This window comes from Siniperca chuatsi, linkage group LG5, assembly GCF_020085105.1.
Source record: "Siniperca chuatsi isolate FFG_IHB_CAS linkage group LG5, ASM2008510v1, whole genome shotgun sequence".
Lineage (NCBI taxonomy): Eukaryota > Metazoa > Chordata > Actinopteri > Centrarchiformes > Sinipercidae > Siniperca > Siniperca chuatsi.
Genome location: NC_058046.1, coordinates 15,468,097 through 15,483,697, shown reverse-complemented (window position 1 = coordinate 15,483,697; position 15,601 = coordinate 15,468,097). Strand labels below are relative to the sequence as shown.

The window sequence follows — 15,601 nt, the reverse complement described above, 5'->3', positions numbered from 1 at the left end:
TGACTGAGTGCTTTAATTCCAGTCAGTAATAGAGATATAAAGTCGGCAGAACAAATCAAAATGTTTTCCTCCTTACCAAAGCTCACATGGGAAAATTTGAATATGTAAATAGAGAGGCAGAATTAAACTGAAAGCCAAATGGATACATCAATCTTTGGGCACTCTTTCTCTCTGCTGCTGCTGCCAAGACAGCTAGGAAGACCGGGCAGAGCCCTCTTTTGTTCTGCTGGCTGGCACACTGTGATGATGTCACCAGCCGTGACATCATTATCATCCTTATTAAAGCCGTCACCCACCATGACGAGCTCTTCCTTTTCAACTTTTGATGGTTGAGAACTTGAGAATATTGTGTAGAGTGGGGGAGAAACCACAAACTAGGCAAGCAATATCTACACCCCCCCCTCGAAACAAAGTGAAGAATTTAAGAAGTCATGCAACAGTCAACGAGCTGCCTGCTGACTGACTGACAGGCAGGGACAGGATGGATCTGGACAGAATGAGGTGACAGAGAGTGATCGGGAGCCGTTGGCTGAGTGAGGACATCAACACGCAGACTGGTTGCGACTCAATGTGATTGGTGGACATGCTTAGGAGACAAACGAGGGGCATAACAAGAAGAGGAGGACTGTCTATTATCAGAAGAAAGTTACAAGAGTGTCCAGTGGAACTATCATGGGTGGTCAGTTAACAATATGGTAATATGGTAATAGCAGGGAATTTGAACAAACTGGCAGAGGAGAAGACTTTGATTAATATTCATAAGATCATCCAGTTCCAGTACGTTACCACACTAGGATGCAGACAATAAATCATTTTTGGTATTTGTTAGTTTTTTTGTTTTATTTTTTTTTTTTTTGGGGGGGGGGGTTTGCTGGTAGTCTGTCAGTGGATGAATTGATGTGCTCTTCTTCCCTATTGTTGAGCAGAAGAACACTTGCGAATAAAAAAACTGAATTAATGATGCCAGAAACCTTCATAGATATGATAAGAAAGAATCTGGATCTCATGAAGCTGGGAAAAATAAGGATATTACATAGCTGTTTGAAGAACTGAAGTTAACTGACTGCAAAATGGACAAAAAAAAGATATAGCTTAAGTAAGAAAAGTTTAAGAGAAACAAAAAGATTGTGGCATAACCCTACATGGCCACCAAATATTTCTCTTAGAGGAACAGCATGTATAGCAACGGCTATATTATTGATGAAGATGGATGGACATTGTTAGTTTAGAGAAGTAAAACTCTGAATAATCCTTATGATTATACCCAAAGACAGTGAAGCAGTCAAAAACCTCCAGGACCCCAGAGGCCACCCGTCCACCCCACCCCCACTGCCCCAAAACCCACCTTCTTCTTTTTACTCTCCATCCAGGATCAGATAATGTGAAAAATGAACCATGGAGCAGTCAGGGAGACCACATGGCCTCCCCAGCAAAACCACACAAGACAAATAGATATAATTAGACAGCGTCCCTGGGTTATTTTTCTTCGCAAATATTTTACAAGACTCCCTTTCTTTCTTTCTCCTCTTCTCAGTCCTTTCCTCAGAATCCATCTGTTTTTCATTGCTCGCTCAAACAAATCTCAGAACGCAGGGTCTATTGTGCCGGGCTGGGTAAGGCCGAGTCGAGCCGGGCTGGGCCGGGTCAGGCCGTTTTATTTTCGGGACCAGACTCAGGGGAGAGTGTTTGACGGCCGGGGGAGTGGTGTGAGAGAGCGGGCGGGGGTGGAGAGGATAGGTCAGAGGTCATCGGAGTATAAACCATTGCCACATGCCCCTCGGACTGAGGTCTGACTCGTATTTCCTGTCTTCAAACACGGCTCGGGGAGGCGGGAGGTAGCAATAACACAGAGGGCCACGGAGAACCTTGTTTTCCCAGCTTCCCCGCACACTGCGCACATATGGAGCCAGGCAACCTGTTCTTATAATGGAACCTAATATGCACACAAACACACACACACACACACACACCCTACAGCTATTAGATAAGGTTGATCTGCACACCTGGTCTTGCTGTGTGACTCTACAAACGATATTATACCCCGACACAGATTATAGAATGAGGGCCCTTGACTTCTAAAAGCAGTTTCTCTACTGAGCAAGTTTGTTTTAGACTGCAATGTCATCGTTGATAGAGAGGGAATTGATACAGAAAGATGAGGAGAGAGACATGGCATTCACACATCACAGTCAAGGTTAAAGGAAGCTTTCTGTTGACATGGTCTTTACCAAAATGGTGAAATGTTTGAATCAGGGAGGTGACCTTTCTAAGGCACACTAGTATAATAAGTTAAATCAAGGACTCAGTTTTGTCATGCTTTCGAGGATCTAAGAATAGAGGGTGTCATATGCTGTACAGATTGTAAAGCCCCTTGAGGCGAATTTGTGATTTGTGCTATATAAGTAAAATTTACTTGACTTTCTGTGGTTTCATGAGGAATCTGTGTGCATGTGTGTGTACCACTAGCTCACATGTGATAGGTGATGAGAACATGGTTTTCCAGCCCTGATCAGCTTCTAATCTCACTTTACAGGAGACTGAGGGCCAGTATTCCCATCTGTCTCTTCCTGTGTCTGTCAGAGAGACTAAGTGGGTTTGTTTGGAGACCTGAAGGCAAGGCTAATAAAATGAAATCTCTGAGGCCTCTTGCTTTGACTTGGCTACAGTTGCAAGTCATGTTAATGCTCAAAGTATGCTACAAATCCCAGCACCTCTGACAACAGTGTTCTCAAGGATGATGCTGCATGGCTTGAATCATTCAGACAAATAGTGTAATAGGCTTGCCTAATGAGTTTAGCATCATGCATTTTAATAGACTGCAACTGTAGGTTAATCTGCAATGTGTTACACTGACATGTTACAGTAACTGCCAGTTCTGTGTCATTGCATTCACATGACAGAACATTCATTCTTGATGATTTCATCAAGTAAGAAAGGCCTGGATCTATATAGATATGATAGGTATACTTTTCTGTCAGGTAGACATACCATGTTTGCCTATATACGAAATATAGTACAGTACATATACCACTATGTGCAATGTCATTAAATGGACTTAAGAAATAAAACAAATCTGATTTTGAGATTAATCCTAAAGATCTATGGCTTGCTTTCTGGAATAACTACATTTGATATAAACCAAATGCTTCATACAAAGGATGTAAAATGATTGCATTTACAGTACAGTAGGAGCAGATTAATTGAGTACAAAATATATGCAAGAATATATTTAGAATCCCCAGTTGTGGGTTTACAGAATATATAAGAAGAGAGAATACATACTGTTTTAATTAATTGTTTTAATGCCCATGACTATCAGTACTCTGCTAATGCAAAACATCAGTAATTTGTGTCTCTGAAATGCATACTCTAGAGTGTCTTTTTAATATAAATACAAAGGAATCTTGGGGCCTTCACAGACGTCTCTGTCATTATTATTCATTCTCTTTGTCTTTTCCTGTGTGATGGTCTATCCATCCTTCAGAAAATCATTTGTTTTATAATCTACTGTATAGCAAAGGGTCAGGGCCGCTCAGAGTGTGATGTGAGTTCAGGGTAAAGTCAGAAGAACTGCATACTACTGTGTATTAAATGAAAAACAGACAATCTGTTTATGCTGTGAATAAAATGTTTCTATGTGCAGAAGAAACTCTTTGACATCAATTAACTCTCATCAGGTTGGCAGCAGAAATATTTAGTGATCCGGTGTCCTTTGTTGGCAGAGAGAGATTTTAATTGCATGTATGCAGTTTAAAGACAATAAATGCATCTTTTGTGGTTATGTCCAAAGTTTGCATCATTGTTTGGATGTGTGGAGTGTGATATGAAATCTCAGCCAAGCACCCATCAGTTCAGCATTGAGCCACCCTGTGTACAACTGTGTGGAGCAGGCTGCATCACGGGATTGCTCCCATCAGGGAAGACAGAGGCGGGAAGGCTCGTTAAAGTGATGCGAGCTGTTTGCCTGCGTTAAGGAGAAACAACCCTCAGTGAGTCCAGGGACACACACTCTCTCATACACACATACATATAAACAGCCAAGTCAGGCTAACCACATTGCACTTGCTGGTAAATTGTGGTAAACAAATGTGGTAAACTCCTTGAAACACTTGATTAAATATTTAACAAAGGAAAGATGCACAATGCCTCTGTGTACTCGAATGCTCCATTTCTCTTTCAGAGAGACAGCATCATGGCAGAGTACATCTAAATGCAAAAGTGCCAAGTGAGCAGTTGTAAACTTTGCAAAGACAGTTTGTTCTTCACTGACCCAAGGCCTAGAGCTAAACAAGAGAGAGGTCACTGAGGACTTAGCCTATAACGATGGACTCAAATATCTGTCCTATATCTACTGGGTGGAAATAGAGAGAGCCATTTGAGACTGTTTTAACCTCCGATCACATTGTTCTCCCTGCTGGGTTACACCATAAAAATGATAAACCTAACCGTTATAATGTAGCAGCATACATCCCATCACACCACGAAATGAGTATGAACCACAAGTGGCTGCTGCTCACTGCTGCTGTGCTAAAATTGCACCTGTTTTTCTTTGTTTTTCTTTTTGCCTCTCTCACTCTGGCAGCACAGTAAAAATTGAAATGTCATATAAAACATGACAGGATGCTAATATGTGGCTCCCAGAGGGCATCTGAAAGCGTTCTTGTTGATTTTGTAACTGCAGAGGGAGTCGGCATCCCGCCCATTTCCACCCCAGGAAAATTGGGGGGGGGGAGACACTGAAAAGTTGAGCAAGTTGAGGAATGCTTTAAGGGAGACACAAATTCAATTTCCAAAGCCTGTGCAAGAATTAGGAATGACAGAATAATAAATAGTGCATACAATTAGTACCTACTGTATACTTAAAACTTTATGTGCTGAATATTTGACTTACTACAATTAAATAAATCTAAAAATAATACAGTGATTGATGAAAGTGCAACACAGTTCACTGGTAGGAAAGGAGGCTTTCATTGGGTCATTTGCATTCACTGGTGGCATTCAGTTCAATCTAGTAGTATTCTGTTTGGTTCTAAACATGAGTAACAATTCTGAGTCAAAACAGTTAAATGTTCAGATGGCCCGTTTCTAAAATGAAGCAAGCAAGAATATGTATAATAGGTACATTGCAAAATGCTCCAAAAAGTCTTTATTAGTTCATTTATAATCAAAGATATTCTAATAGGTGATAGTTCATAATTTGCACTGCTGTATTCTTGTTAATAAGCACAATGAGACACAATTCATTTATATTGCATATTAAATGTGAGTAACTTTAAAAAAAAAAATTTTTAATTCTGACTTTACTAGTTTACAAAGCTGTAAACTAGTAAAGTCAGAATTAAAAATTTTTACTTGTTCATTGGGAAACCTTTTTTCAGGCATAGTAAAATAAATAAAATTATTTCTTATGATGGACATTTTTGGCAGCGAGTCAAATGCAGCACGGAGTACTTTTTATCTCTCATGTTGACCATTTAAATAGTTCAGCTCCTAAAACAGAGGCACATTATGTAAGCCAATAACTGCCCTTAAAATGAAAACTAATATGTTTGGTGTCTATTCCAAGTCTATTCCAAGTATTACCAACTCCACTGGGAAGCCACGAGTCACAGATTTTACCCACTGGGAGTTAAGAGAGGCCCCTAAGGAAAGAAAAAAAACTTGGGAACCCAGTGGCCTAGAAGAACATCTCCCCTCTGTCAGGAAATGACAACAAAACGAGACAAAGGCCCTGTGACCGGCCTCAGATACCACCATGCAACCTGGCACCTCGCCAGCGCCACATGAAAGAAGCAGATGTTCCTTTTTTTCTCTTTTTTTTTTAGGCTGTGGCTTTAATAAATAATTTATCCCATACAACAACTAATCCATGAGCAAATGTGGGGAATACATCTCTATTTCCCTCCCTCTCTTTTTATCATAAACACATAAATATCTGTTTAACTAGGGTGTTGAGATACGCTGCACGTCCTCCTGGCCCTCATCAAGCGGCTCACACACACAAAGACCACGTTAAGATGTGAAGGGGCGTCCCATTCCCATAGGCCCAAATGGATGAACGTGAGGAGTGTGTGTATATGTGTATTTTCTTTGAGAATATCTGTGTGCTGAGGGTTACTCCCACAAAGCCAAAGTCAAACTCCAGTTACAACTGTCAGCTGAAGGTGGACCAGACAGACATAATGCTCTCTAGTACTAATTAGTCTCTTCACCCAGCCTAGTCCCATAGCGAGGATAAATATACACATATATAAAAGAGAGGGAGAGAAAGAGGAAATAAAAGGAAGAGGTGGTGGTGACTTATTTTCAGTTTGACCTCTGCTTCCTATCCTAAAGAGAAAGGTTTCTGGTGTTATGAGTGTGCGGGTCTCTAATGTGTCTGGGTGGCAGGAGGTTGTTTGCCACTGATCATCTTTACCCATCTCCCCCTGGGGGCTCTCATCCCCTCCACCACACCAGCCACTCCATCAGACTCAAGGTCGACGCGTGCGCACACACACATAAATGACTACCACCCCCCAACTTCTGCACTTGATCACTTCCCCTTCCTCGCCTCCTGCTGAACGCCACCCGACCCCCGCCCACCCTGCACCCCCAGCCTGCCCAATTCTCCCCCACTTTGCCTCACCTCTGCTCCCCTGCTCCTGCTCTCTCCTTCCCCTGTCCTTCCCAGGATCCAGTCTGGCAGTTTGTGATGAATGGGACAACATTACTCTTGTCCTCTATTGGCCTGGTTTAGCTGCTCCAGCCCATCTCCCCCCATCTGTCTGTCAGTCTGTCTATCTGTTTGTCTCAGTCTGTCTGGGTTGGCTTAAAACATATGCTACTGCACTGGATTAACTTGTTTTGACCATACCTCAAGATGAGAGTACAAATAGGCTCTTATATCTTTAGATAAGGTACAGAAATGAGGTAATTAGGTTAGAAAATACATTTATTTTTAAGACACTTTTTTAATTCTGTAAGGTGGAGTATGTATTCACAAGAGTCTCTTCTATTTTTCTAATTAAGATTTTTAACCATTTGTCTTCATTAATTAAATCATATTGTTGGGGTTAAATTACATCTGATTCATCACCTAGGTCTGTAAAACTCTTGCTAACTTTGGCGTACCTTTAATTACATTTTCAGAGAGACACAGGCAATAGAAACAGCTGTAGCATCCACTGTTTTAAACTTTGTTTTGGAAGAAAAAAAAAAACACAGAGCGAGAGTGCATCGCTATGAAGTGAAGGGATCACGTCTTCAAAAAAGTAAATAAAATATGCATCCTCTCTGTGCTCATTACAGATTTATGACTCTTGTTAAAAGAAAAGGTGGCGGTTGCCTTCTAACATGTCTGACTTTCAAATTCAGACGACACTGCTGTCAAGTGTTGTGCTCCACATTCTGTCCAATGAGAGACCGGGAGGGCTGAGTGTGTGCCATCTTCAACATCCTATTTGGTGAGAGTCTCGACGAGAGTTACTTTGGGTGGATGAGAACACACAAGAACTCCTCACCTACAGTGCAACGAGTGCGCGTCGTAATCCTTTGATGCATAGTTCATCAGTCAAAAAGTTCAGTTGGTTCAGCCGCTTGTGTGTATGTGATTCAGAACAATAACAGTTGGGGGAGTAGACATTGCTGCATTAGGCATAATGAGCACTGGGATTTGCTCCAGCAATATGAAATAGTTTTGCTGTTTCTGTAGCAACTTTTAAGAAAAAGCACTCACAAGCACATTCAAATCACCCTATCACTGACAACTGCACACACATGCACACACTCAGGGCTCTGAAACTCATTAGAAAATTAGCTTGTTAGGTGCTTATTATCAGTGACTTTGGGGTCATAGGGTGTGAAAACAATCATTATTTGTGAGAGGAATGTAATTAGTGTTTTTTTTTTTTTAAATCTGAATCTAAAAAGTCTATTTTTGGCTCTGTGAGGCGATTTATTTCCTTATGACTCTTCTTGCTGCACAGATTATACCCAAAACAGGTATGAATACACTCGAATCACTCCTAGTGTCACCCTTTAGTACCCCAGAGGCAAAAGTCCCACCAGCAAAACATAGTTAACACATCGTCGCACTTCAATCTACAGCTGTCACCTTGCAGTGTGACAGGTCTACAGTGCTACAGGGAAGTCACGCAAAAAAACGGGAGCAGCCTTCCATGCTGGAGCCCCATTAGCTCCCCCATCACCTTAAAGAGCAGGCAGAGGCGGAGGTCTCACGGTGGGGTTGGGTTGCGGGCTGAACGTGCAGGTGTTGACTGAGACGTGGACAGGGGACAGGTACTGTACACAAAGCCCGACAAGACGGCAGACAGAGGCCGCCGGACAGACGATGAGCTAAATAGGAAACCAGAAGACAGCAACACACATCATCAGAAGTCAGTGCCAGAGCCACACACATGCCCACTTACCACCATCGCTCGTATCCACTCAAAGTGCCAGGAAGCCAACATATCCTCAAGGATATGGTTTTTATCACGGCTGTCCTCCCAGGGGCCTGGTTTAGGGTCCTTGTGGATAGATTACAGTGAGATTTTCTCTTTACAACCCAGAGAAATTAAGGTGAAAGGGTTAAACAAAAAATGCTGATGTTTTACAACTGGGGTCTTATAGTTGATGTTTTGGACAATATAACTAGGCTGTAGCCTGTAAATAAGAATAACATTGTTCTCACCAAATGCACTGCATAGATTGTAAACATAAGCACTGCACTGGAAACAGCTTTAGCCTTGCAATGCAGAGGAGAGTCATAATTGATTTTTTTTCAGTACTCATCTGTGTTTAGGCTTCAGAATAGCAGCATTGGATAGTTGGGTTAAAACTGGACCGATTTGAGGCTTGTATTTGTTTGGGTCCATCTGACTATTGCAAAGGTGTATCCAGAGAAGCACCCATGTCTATAATCTCTACAGTGTCAGTGGTGAGTATACTGTAAACTGTGTTAACCTATAGGTATACTGCCCAAAACTAAAAAAAGACCCACAGTACAAAAAAAACCACACAAAATTGAGATGAAATAAAATTTTATTTAAATAACAAAGGCCAGAGTTAAAGTAAAAGTGTTAAGAGAATGGCGGAGAAATGAGAGAAAGCAAAAGACAAAGCAAGTGATATGTATCTGGGGGGAATAGAGATAGTAAGAGATGATCTACCTGATGTGTGTGTGTGTGACAAAGAGGAAAAACAAACAAACAATGCAGTGTATTTTGCATAGAGAGACAATACCCCTCCATGCCTCTTTCACCCTCCTTTTTGTTTTCATTCCTCCCTCTATTAGCAAAACATGATTAAAATGCAGTTCCTACCAGCGTCTCGGCTGAACAACGGAAAAAAAAAGACAGTGAGATGGGAAGATAAATTAAGCGGAAAAGTCAAAAGCATCTTTTACAGCGTGGCACTTTTCATCCTTCACAGACGGCGAAAAGAAAAGAACACAGACATTCAAACCTTTTTCTCTTCCCCTCTCTCCCTCTGTCTCTCCCTCCCATTCTCCTCAGCAGCCGAAAGCCCCCCTGATACCTGAGGACAACCCCACTGCATCACAAGCTCAATAGCCTCCCCAGAACAACATTTAAGTCCCACTTTTTTCCAGAGCATTGATATAATTCCCAGCGCTCTCTTCAGTCCAATTACATTATGGCATGTCGCTATCTGAGCAATCTGCGTAGCGCCGTGACTGGGACTGAGACAGGAGTACCGGGGCTTGGGAAGGTGCTGCAGAGCTCCACATGCTATCTAGAGATAAGTCAGAAAACTTTTTTAAACCATATTCACACTGAGACAAAATGTGTGCCTTATTTAACATTATATAGAACAGAGAGAGCTTTGGCACTTGCTTAATGATACACAGAAAAAGAGACAGCAGCTGAGACAGAGATGAGGAGAGAAAGAGACAGATAGATACAAAAAGAGAAACAGAGAGATACTGAAAGTAAAATCAGTAGCTGAAAATGGCTGTGAGGCCTGTAGGATGAGAACCGGATATGTGTGCTGATACTAGCCATTTGCCAGGAGTTATCTACTTGCCAGAGAACCGTCGATAAACACACACATGTGCACCATTGTGTGTGTGTGTGTGTACATGTATGTGTGTGTGTCATGCCTACAGCAGAGAAAGAAGCAGAGGGCAGAGCGGCTGTCTCAGCACTATAGATGAGAAGGATAAAGAGGTACTGTGGTGTAGGAAGATGGCTGTGTGGTAGGAGGGATGAAGAAACAGAGGATCATGTATGCTCAGTCTTATATACACAGTGGACTCATCAATAAGATCTCCAAAAGAGAAAAACAACAACTTTACAGTACTCATAAAACTGATGAAACCAGACATGCATTCCTACTTGCTATAGCCTTTTTGGACCACTGGTTGAGTGGGAATTGCTACATCAAAACTATTCATTTTGTATCATGCAAGTTATACATGAGTCATACAGTCCTAAATTATTTAAAATTGTATTTTAATCCCAATAGGCATAATTATATTCAGCTGGTGCCTCAGTAAGTCAAAAATAACAATGAAAAAACAGCAAATAGGTTACTGTTTGGACCCGGTCTTGGATGAAAACAGATTTCACTGCTGGTTAATATAGAATGCCTTAGGGAATTGGTCCATAATAAGATTAAAAAGGACTTTTGATTTCAGTATAATTCAAATTTTACAGATCAATATTTTCAAGATAATAAATAAAGTCTACTCTATATTTACCATCAACTCTGCACATGAGGGAGGGAAGAAGAAAATAAGCAAGAAACGGGAGAGGAAAATATTTTTTTTAAGGGGCATGTGGTATGTCTCTCTCTCTGTGTGTGTGTGTGTGAGCAAGATATAGATAGATAGACATAGAGAGAGAAAGAGAGAGGGAGTGCACCGAGCTGTAAGCCCATGAGCAGGACATGATTGCAGTGTGTATCTTATCTGTGTCAGGTCCTCCTGAGGCTAGTGGAGCCTAGCTGAGCGGAGCACGAGCGCTTCAGTGACCAGTCAACCGTGTGAGGGTAATCTCCTCACTCCTTCAGTCTGTCTCTCTCTCACTCTCTCTCTCTCCCTTTTTCCTGTAAGCCCACCCTCTGGGAGGCAGCTGAGCCACTGCACTCACATAAGCGAGACGCTCACACAAATACACAAACACATTTACGCACACAAACACTCACACCCATGCAGAGCCTAAAGGTGATTGTCTCATGCCAGCTCTGGACAGTGAGCCCACAGGTGAGAGGAGACATCACAGGATACATTGCACACTGAAGCACCTGCAGGCAGTAGCCTGTAAATAAAGGAATGAGTAGCATGTTTCTGCTATATAACACTGTCCAAGTCTCACAGTGTTACCGCCAAACCTGTATTGAAAATGTTCATAAAGGTACTAAGGGACACATTTTTAAAATAAGTTAGATAGAATTAAAAGAAAAAAAACATGTATTTGTTTTGTCTTTTGGGTGTAGGGATGGTTGATGTGACAAGAAGTCATAGATACTTGGACGTGAATACTTGTCCATGTCATTGAAAAGATAGTTTCCAAGGCAGATATTTTGACGTCATAGCAGAAAATCACAGGTGTTAACTAATAACATTAATAATTGCTGCTATTCACTTTTCACCAGTCACCTGGTATTGCATATGCCACTCAGTGACATGGCTTACTGGGTCACTTTGATTGAATGGAGCCATCATTAATGTTATTAATTACACCTGTGCTTTACCTGCTATGACAAGTCAAAATATCTACCATTAAAAAAAGGTATGTTACATTCTGGGTGAAAAGATAATTTCCCAAAACAAAGCCAATCATTTCCAATGACAACTACATCTCCGGTGCATCTGCAACTTGCCGCCATGTTTAAAATTAGTTGTGAAAATAGAGGTTAAAAACTGGGGCAGTACACTGCTAACATATTTTGTGTGTGTGTGTGTGTGTGTGTGTGTAGGCAATAAGAATCAAGCAACATTCCATGTTGAAGGTCAGTGCGCGCACACAAATACACAGTGTGGAGGAGGAGGACGGGAGAAGAAGAAAAAACGAGTTCATGTCTAACATCCTTTCACCTTTCATCAGCCTGCCTGCTTAGTTTTAACAACTGAGCCGTCCCCATCAATTAGTATAGATGCTGGACTTTCACTGAGATTAAGTGACTAATATCAGTGCTTGCTCACAAGAAAGACACTTTTCACGTCTGCCCAACAATCTGTTAAGTCAAAACACATGTGGTGATCCAAGGCAAAAAGCCTGCAAGGGGTCCTCTATGCAATGAAAAACAGGTGCTCTACTTTTTGGCCATGTAATACCCCATTTAGCCTCTGGAGCAAAGGTTATCCAGCTAATAGCTGCCTTGTGGTGCACTGGGAAGAGCCGTCCACATGGCCGGAGTAAACATCTGGGACGGATTGTACATACTTGCAACATATGCTTCAAGTTCAATTAAAATGAGGCCTTGGCATATTTATTAATCTTTTTTTTCCCTCTCCTCTCTCTCTGTTGCTCTCTTTTTCTATTCTTCCCTCTCTCCTCTATAGGCCTGTGCCATAAAAGAGGCCTCCTTTGACCCGTCCTTCATACTTACTCATACAATCTGAAGCCGTACCTCATATCCAATGTAAAAGACCTCATATCCAATGTAAAAGACAAATTTGTTAAGCCTTGAAACTCCATTTGTTCTGCACTTAACCAGGTTGGAGGGAGAGCAAAGCGAAGAGAGAGAGCGTGTGTCAGAATGAAAGAAAAAAAAGGCAGGGAAGGGTAGAAGGAGAGTGGGAGGGGAGAGACATGTAGGCGAAGAAAAAAGAAAAATGCCCCCTTTTCAACTTCCCTACAGCTCAAATGAAATGCTAACAGTTGAGGGGAGCAATAGATCAAAATGTATGAAGCCAGAGTTGGTAAATTGTAGCCTTTGTGGCGGCGGTGCTATCCAGCATCCCAGCCCTGTGTGAGCACAGAGAGCAAGGCCCTCTTATGTGGAATAATCAGTTTGGCACCAAATCTGACGGAGGCCACAGAAGCTGCTGCTGCACCTCATTTCAATATGAAAGTCCAAAATATATTTCATATAATCTGCAGCTTTTCAAATGCCTGTATTTTTATTTTTTCCCTGAGAGGAAGTAGGAAATGCAATGATGGAGGACAGCAGTAAAGAAGGGGTAAAAAAAAAAAAAAAAGCGTTCAAGGTTGCCTGGTGCATATCTTCAGTCAGTGGCCCCCTGTACATTTCAGCCTTAGAACTTCACAACCATGAAACTTTGCTTCTGCATCGCTGTGGGAGAGGATGTAATGCTCACGTATCTTTGTGTGCTCATCGCCCAACTGGCTGCCTGGCTGACTGATTGCCTGACAGGCCGACTTACTGGTGGGATGACTATTTGACCATGTGCATTATAAATGTGTTTTTTTAACCCTTATGTTGCAGGCTTGCACTGACGACCCTTCAAAAATGGGAGAGGTTGTAGCAAGGTTGCAGTTGCATAAGTAAATTCAGCATACAGAGAGTCCTCAGGCAAAACAATTTTCAGATATCAAATTGCCTGGTCAAAGGCCTTTACAATTACCATTGCAAACAGCCAGAGTTTTCCTCCAAAAAGATTACCAAAACAGACCATGCAATTTACCACATCTTAGCCTACTAACCTTTATATTGCTGGAGTGTGGCTGTTAGGCATCAAGTATCAGCTCAAGTAATTTCAGATTCCAGATTGTTCAGTCAAGGTAGTTCATGGTTTTCACAGTAAAATATTTGGATTTCACTTAAAAGCTCAAGTTATAATTTGTTTAACACTGCACGAGTCTCATCAGACCAGAGTATCATACAGAAAATAGTTTTCATTTCAAGTGTGCCTCACCAAAAACCAGACAACATAGTTGGTGAATAAAGGGCTGTACCATTTCAATTACCATTCCCAAGTGGAACATTGACATGGTACTGTATCCTATCCAGTGGCATTTGTTTCAGTAGCTGTTCCTACAGTGTAAACGAGCGGAGGCAGTAAAGCAGCCACCTGTTGTTACCTGATAGTGTCTGGACAAGCCCAGATGCTGTTTTACTGGGACATAAAGGAGCGGTGAATGGACCTAAATTGCTAACTAAGCACTTTATATGGGCGCATGTTCTCAGGAAGCAGGGCTGAAGCACAACATTAGTAACATAAATTCGACATAGTGTTATATGAAGGGAAAAATAAGGACAGTGTACCAAACTGCAGTAAAAGACCAAAGCAAAGCAAACCACAAGGAAAAAAGGTGAGGAATGTGCCGTGTATATACCTACAGAGAAAAAAATTCTAAAGGTTAAAAGGTTGTACAATCTTTGTACATGTGTTTGTGCCTCAGGCAGTGAGAATAACTGAACAGGGGAGGAGACGGGAGGGAAAGATGGAGTCATTTTGTTCATCTGTTTGTGTTTCCGGTGTATGAAGCAGTGTCAACCCCTCCTGAGGCATTTGTGTGCATGTGTGTGTGCATGTGTGTTTGAGTGCATCCCTGACACAAGACATAATTACCTTGTCATCTTTGTCAAAATCCTCATCCTCGTCCTCCAGCAGGTCCTCCATTGCTTGCTGACAGTTGCAACAGAGGAAAGAGAAAAAAGAGAAACGGAAATAAAAATGTTTATGTAACAGCTATAGTACAGATAAATATTAGATAACAAAGGGTTAACATCATCAGAACAGCCAAAGAGGCATACTAAAGCTGATTGGTTATGCTTATGTCTGGCAAGAGTTTGTTAATGAGTATGGAAAGCATGCAGATAGCACTACTATTGGATTGGTGTGTGCTAATATGTCACAATCCTCAGAATGGTTTAGAATTTAATTTTAGAAACATGCTGTTGTTCAAATGTGTTGACACTTCTGGAAATGTAAGCAAATGCTCTGGCCTTTGAATTTCAACGGGCTGAGGATTAAAGTCTATTCATCCACTCAAATCGCATCGTACAAAAGCATTCAAATCTTATACCATTCAGTGGGACGAGACAGCAGAACTCTTTTTTTCTGATTCTGCTTGGTCTCTTTTGACCTCTTTAACCTTTGCACTCGTCTCTCACCTCTACCATCAGTCTTCCTATTGCTATACATTCATCTATCTATCGTTTCACATCCTCTCACTGAATGATGCTCCATGAGAGAAGACAGAAGAAAGCCTGCAGCACAGAGAGCAAGTCACAAAGAACAGCAACTATGCGCTTCAGTGGTCCACAACCGATGAAACCGGAGCTGGTGTAGCTCTGAAGCCCCAAGATACCATGACACATACTGTACAACAAAGAAAAACTGACAGAGACACAGTTATGTGCACACAGTCAGAACCACAAACACATATGGATACATATACTGTACAACATAACAATGGTACATGCAAGTTGTAGGTTTTCCTATTCAGTAATAGAATTTTTACAAACACATTAAGAGGCGTTGAAATGTAGCAGAAAAATGGCTGTATGGAAAATGAAGTCCTTCACATACAGCTCAGACCTTTGTCTGTATGTGAAAAGCAACAAATAAACACACGAGCATAATATCTGATTAGTGTTTAGTGATACAGTACTTGAGTTGTGTGTCTTTGTGAGCATGCACAAGTTCACGTGTGTAGTCTGATGCCACTGAGAAAACCACAGATCA

The 15,601-nt window shown here is 41.5% G+C and overlaps 1 protein-coding gene across 10 annotated transcripts in view; it reads right to left on the bottom strand.

Moving 5' to 3' along the window:
* mctp1a (multiple C2 domains, transmembrane 1a) overlaps positions 1–15,601 on the bottom strand; it is a 157,973-nt gene that overhangs the window by 24,280 nt on the left and 118,092 nt on the right. For 6 of the 10 annotated variants that reach the window (XR_006377910.1, XR_006377909.1, XR_006377911.1 and 3 more), the window contains 2 exons: positions 14,483–14,539; positions 8,412–8,510 (listed from right to left, as the gene is read on the bottom strand). Coding sequence is in view for 4 of the 10 variants with exons in the window: in XM_044195257.1 (XP_044051192.1) it covers positions 8,412–8,510; positions 14,483–14,539 (156 nt within the window). In the remaining 6 variants the exon portion in view is untranslated. Of the gene's footprint in view, positions 1–6,627; positions 8,338–8,411; positions 8,511–14,482; positions 14,540–15,601 lie in introns of those variants that run through there. The other 4 variants (XR_006377912.1, XM_044195259.1, XM_044195260.1 and 1 more) reach the window with 2 other exon arrangements.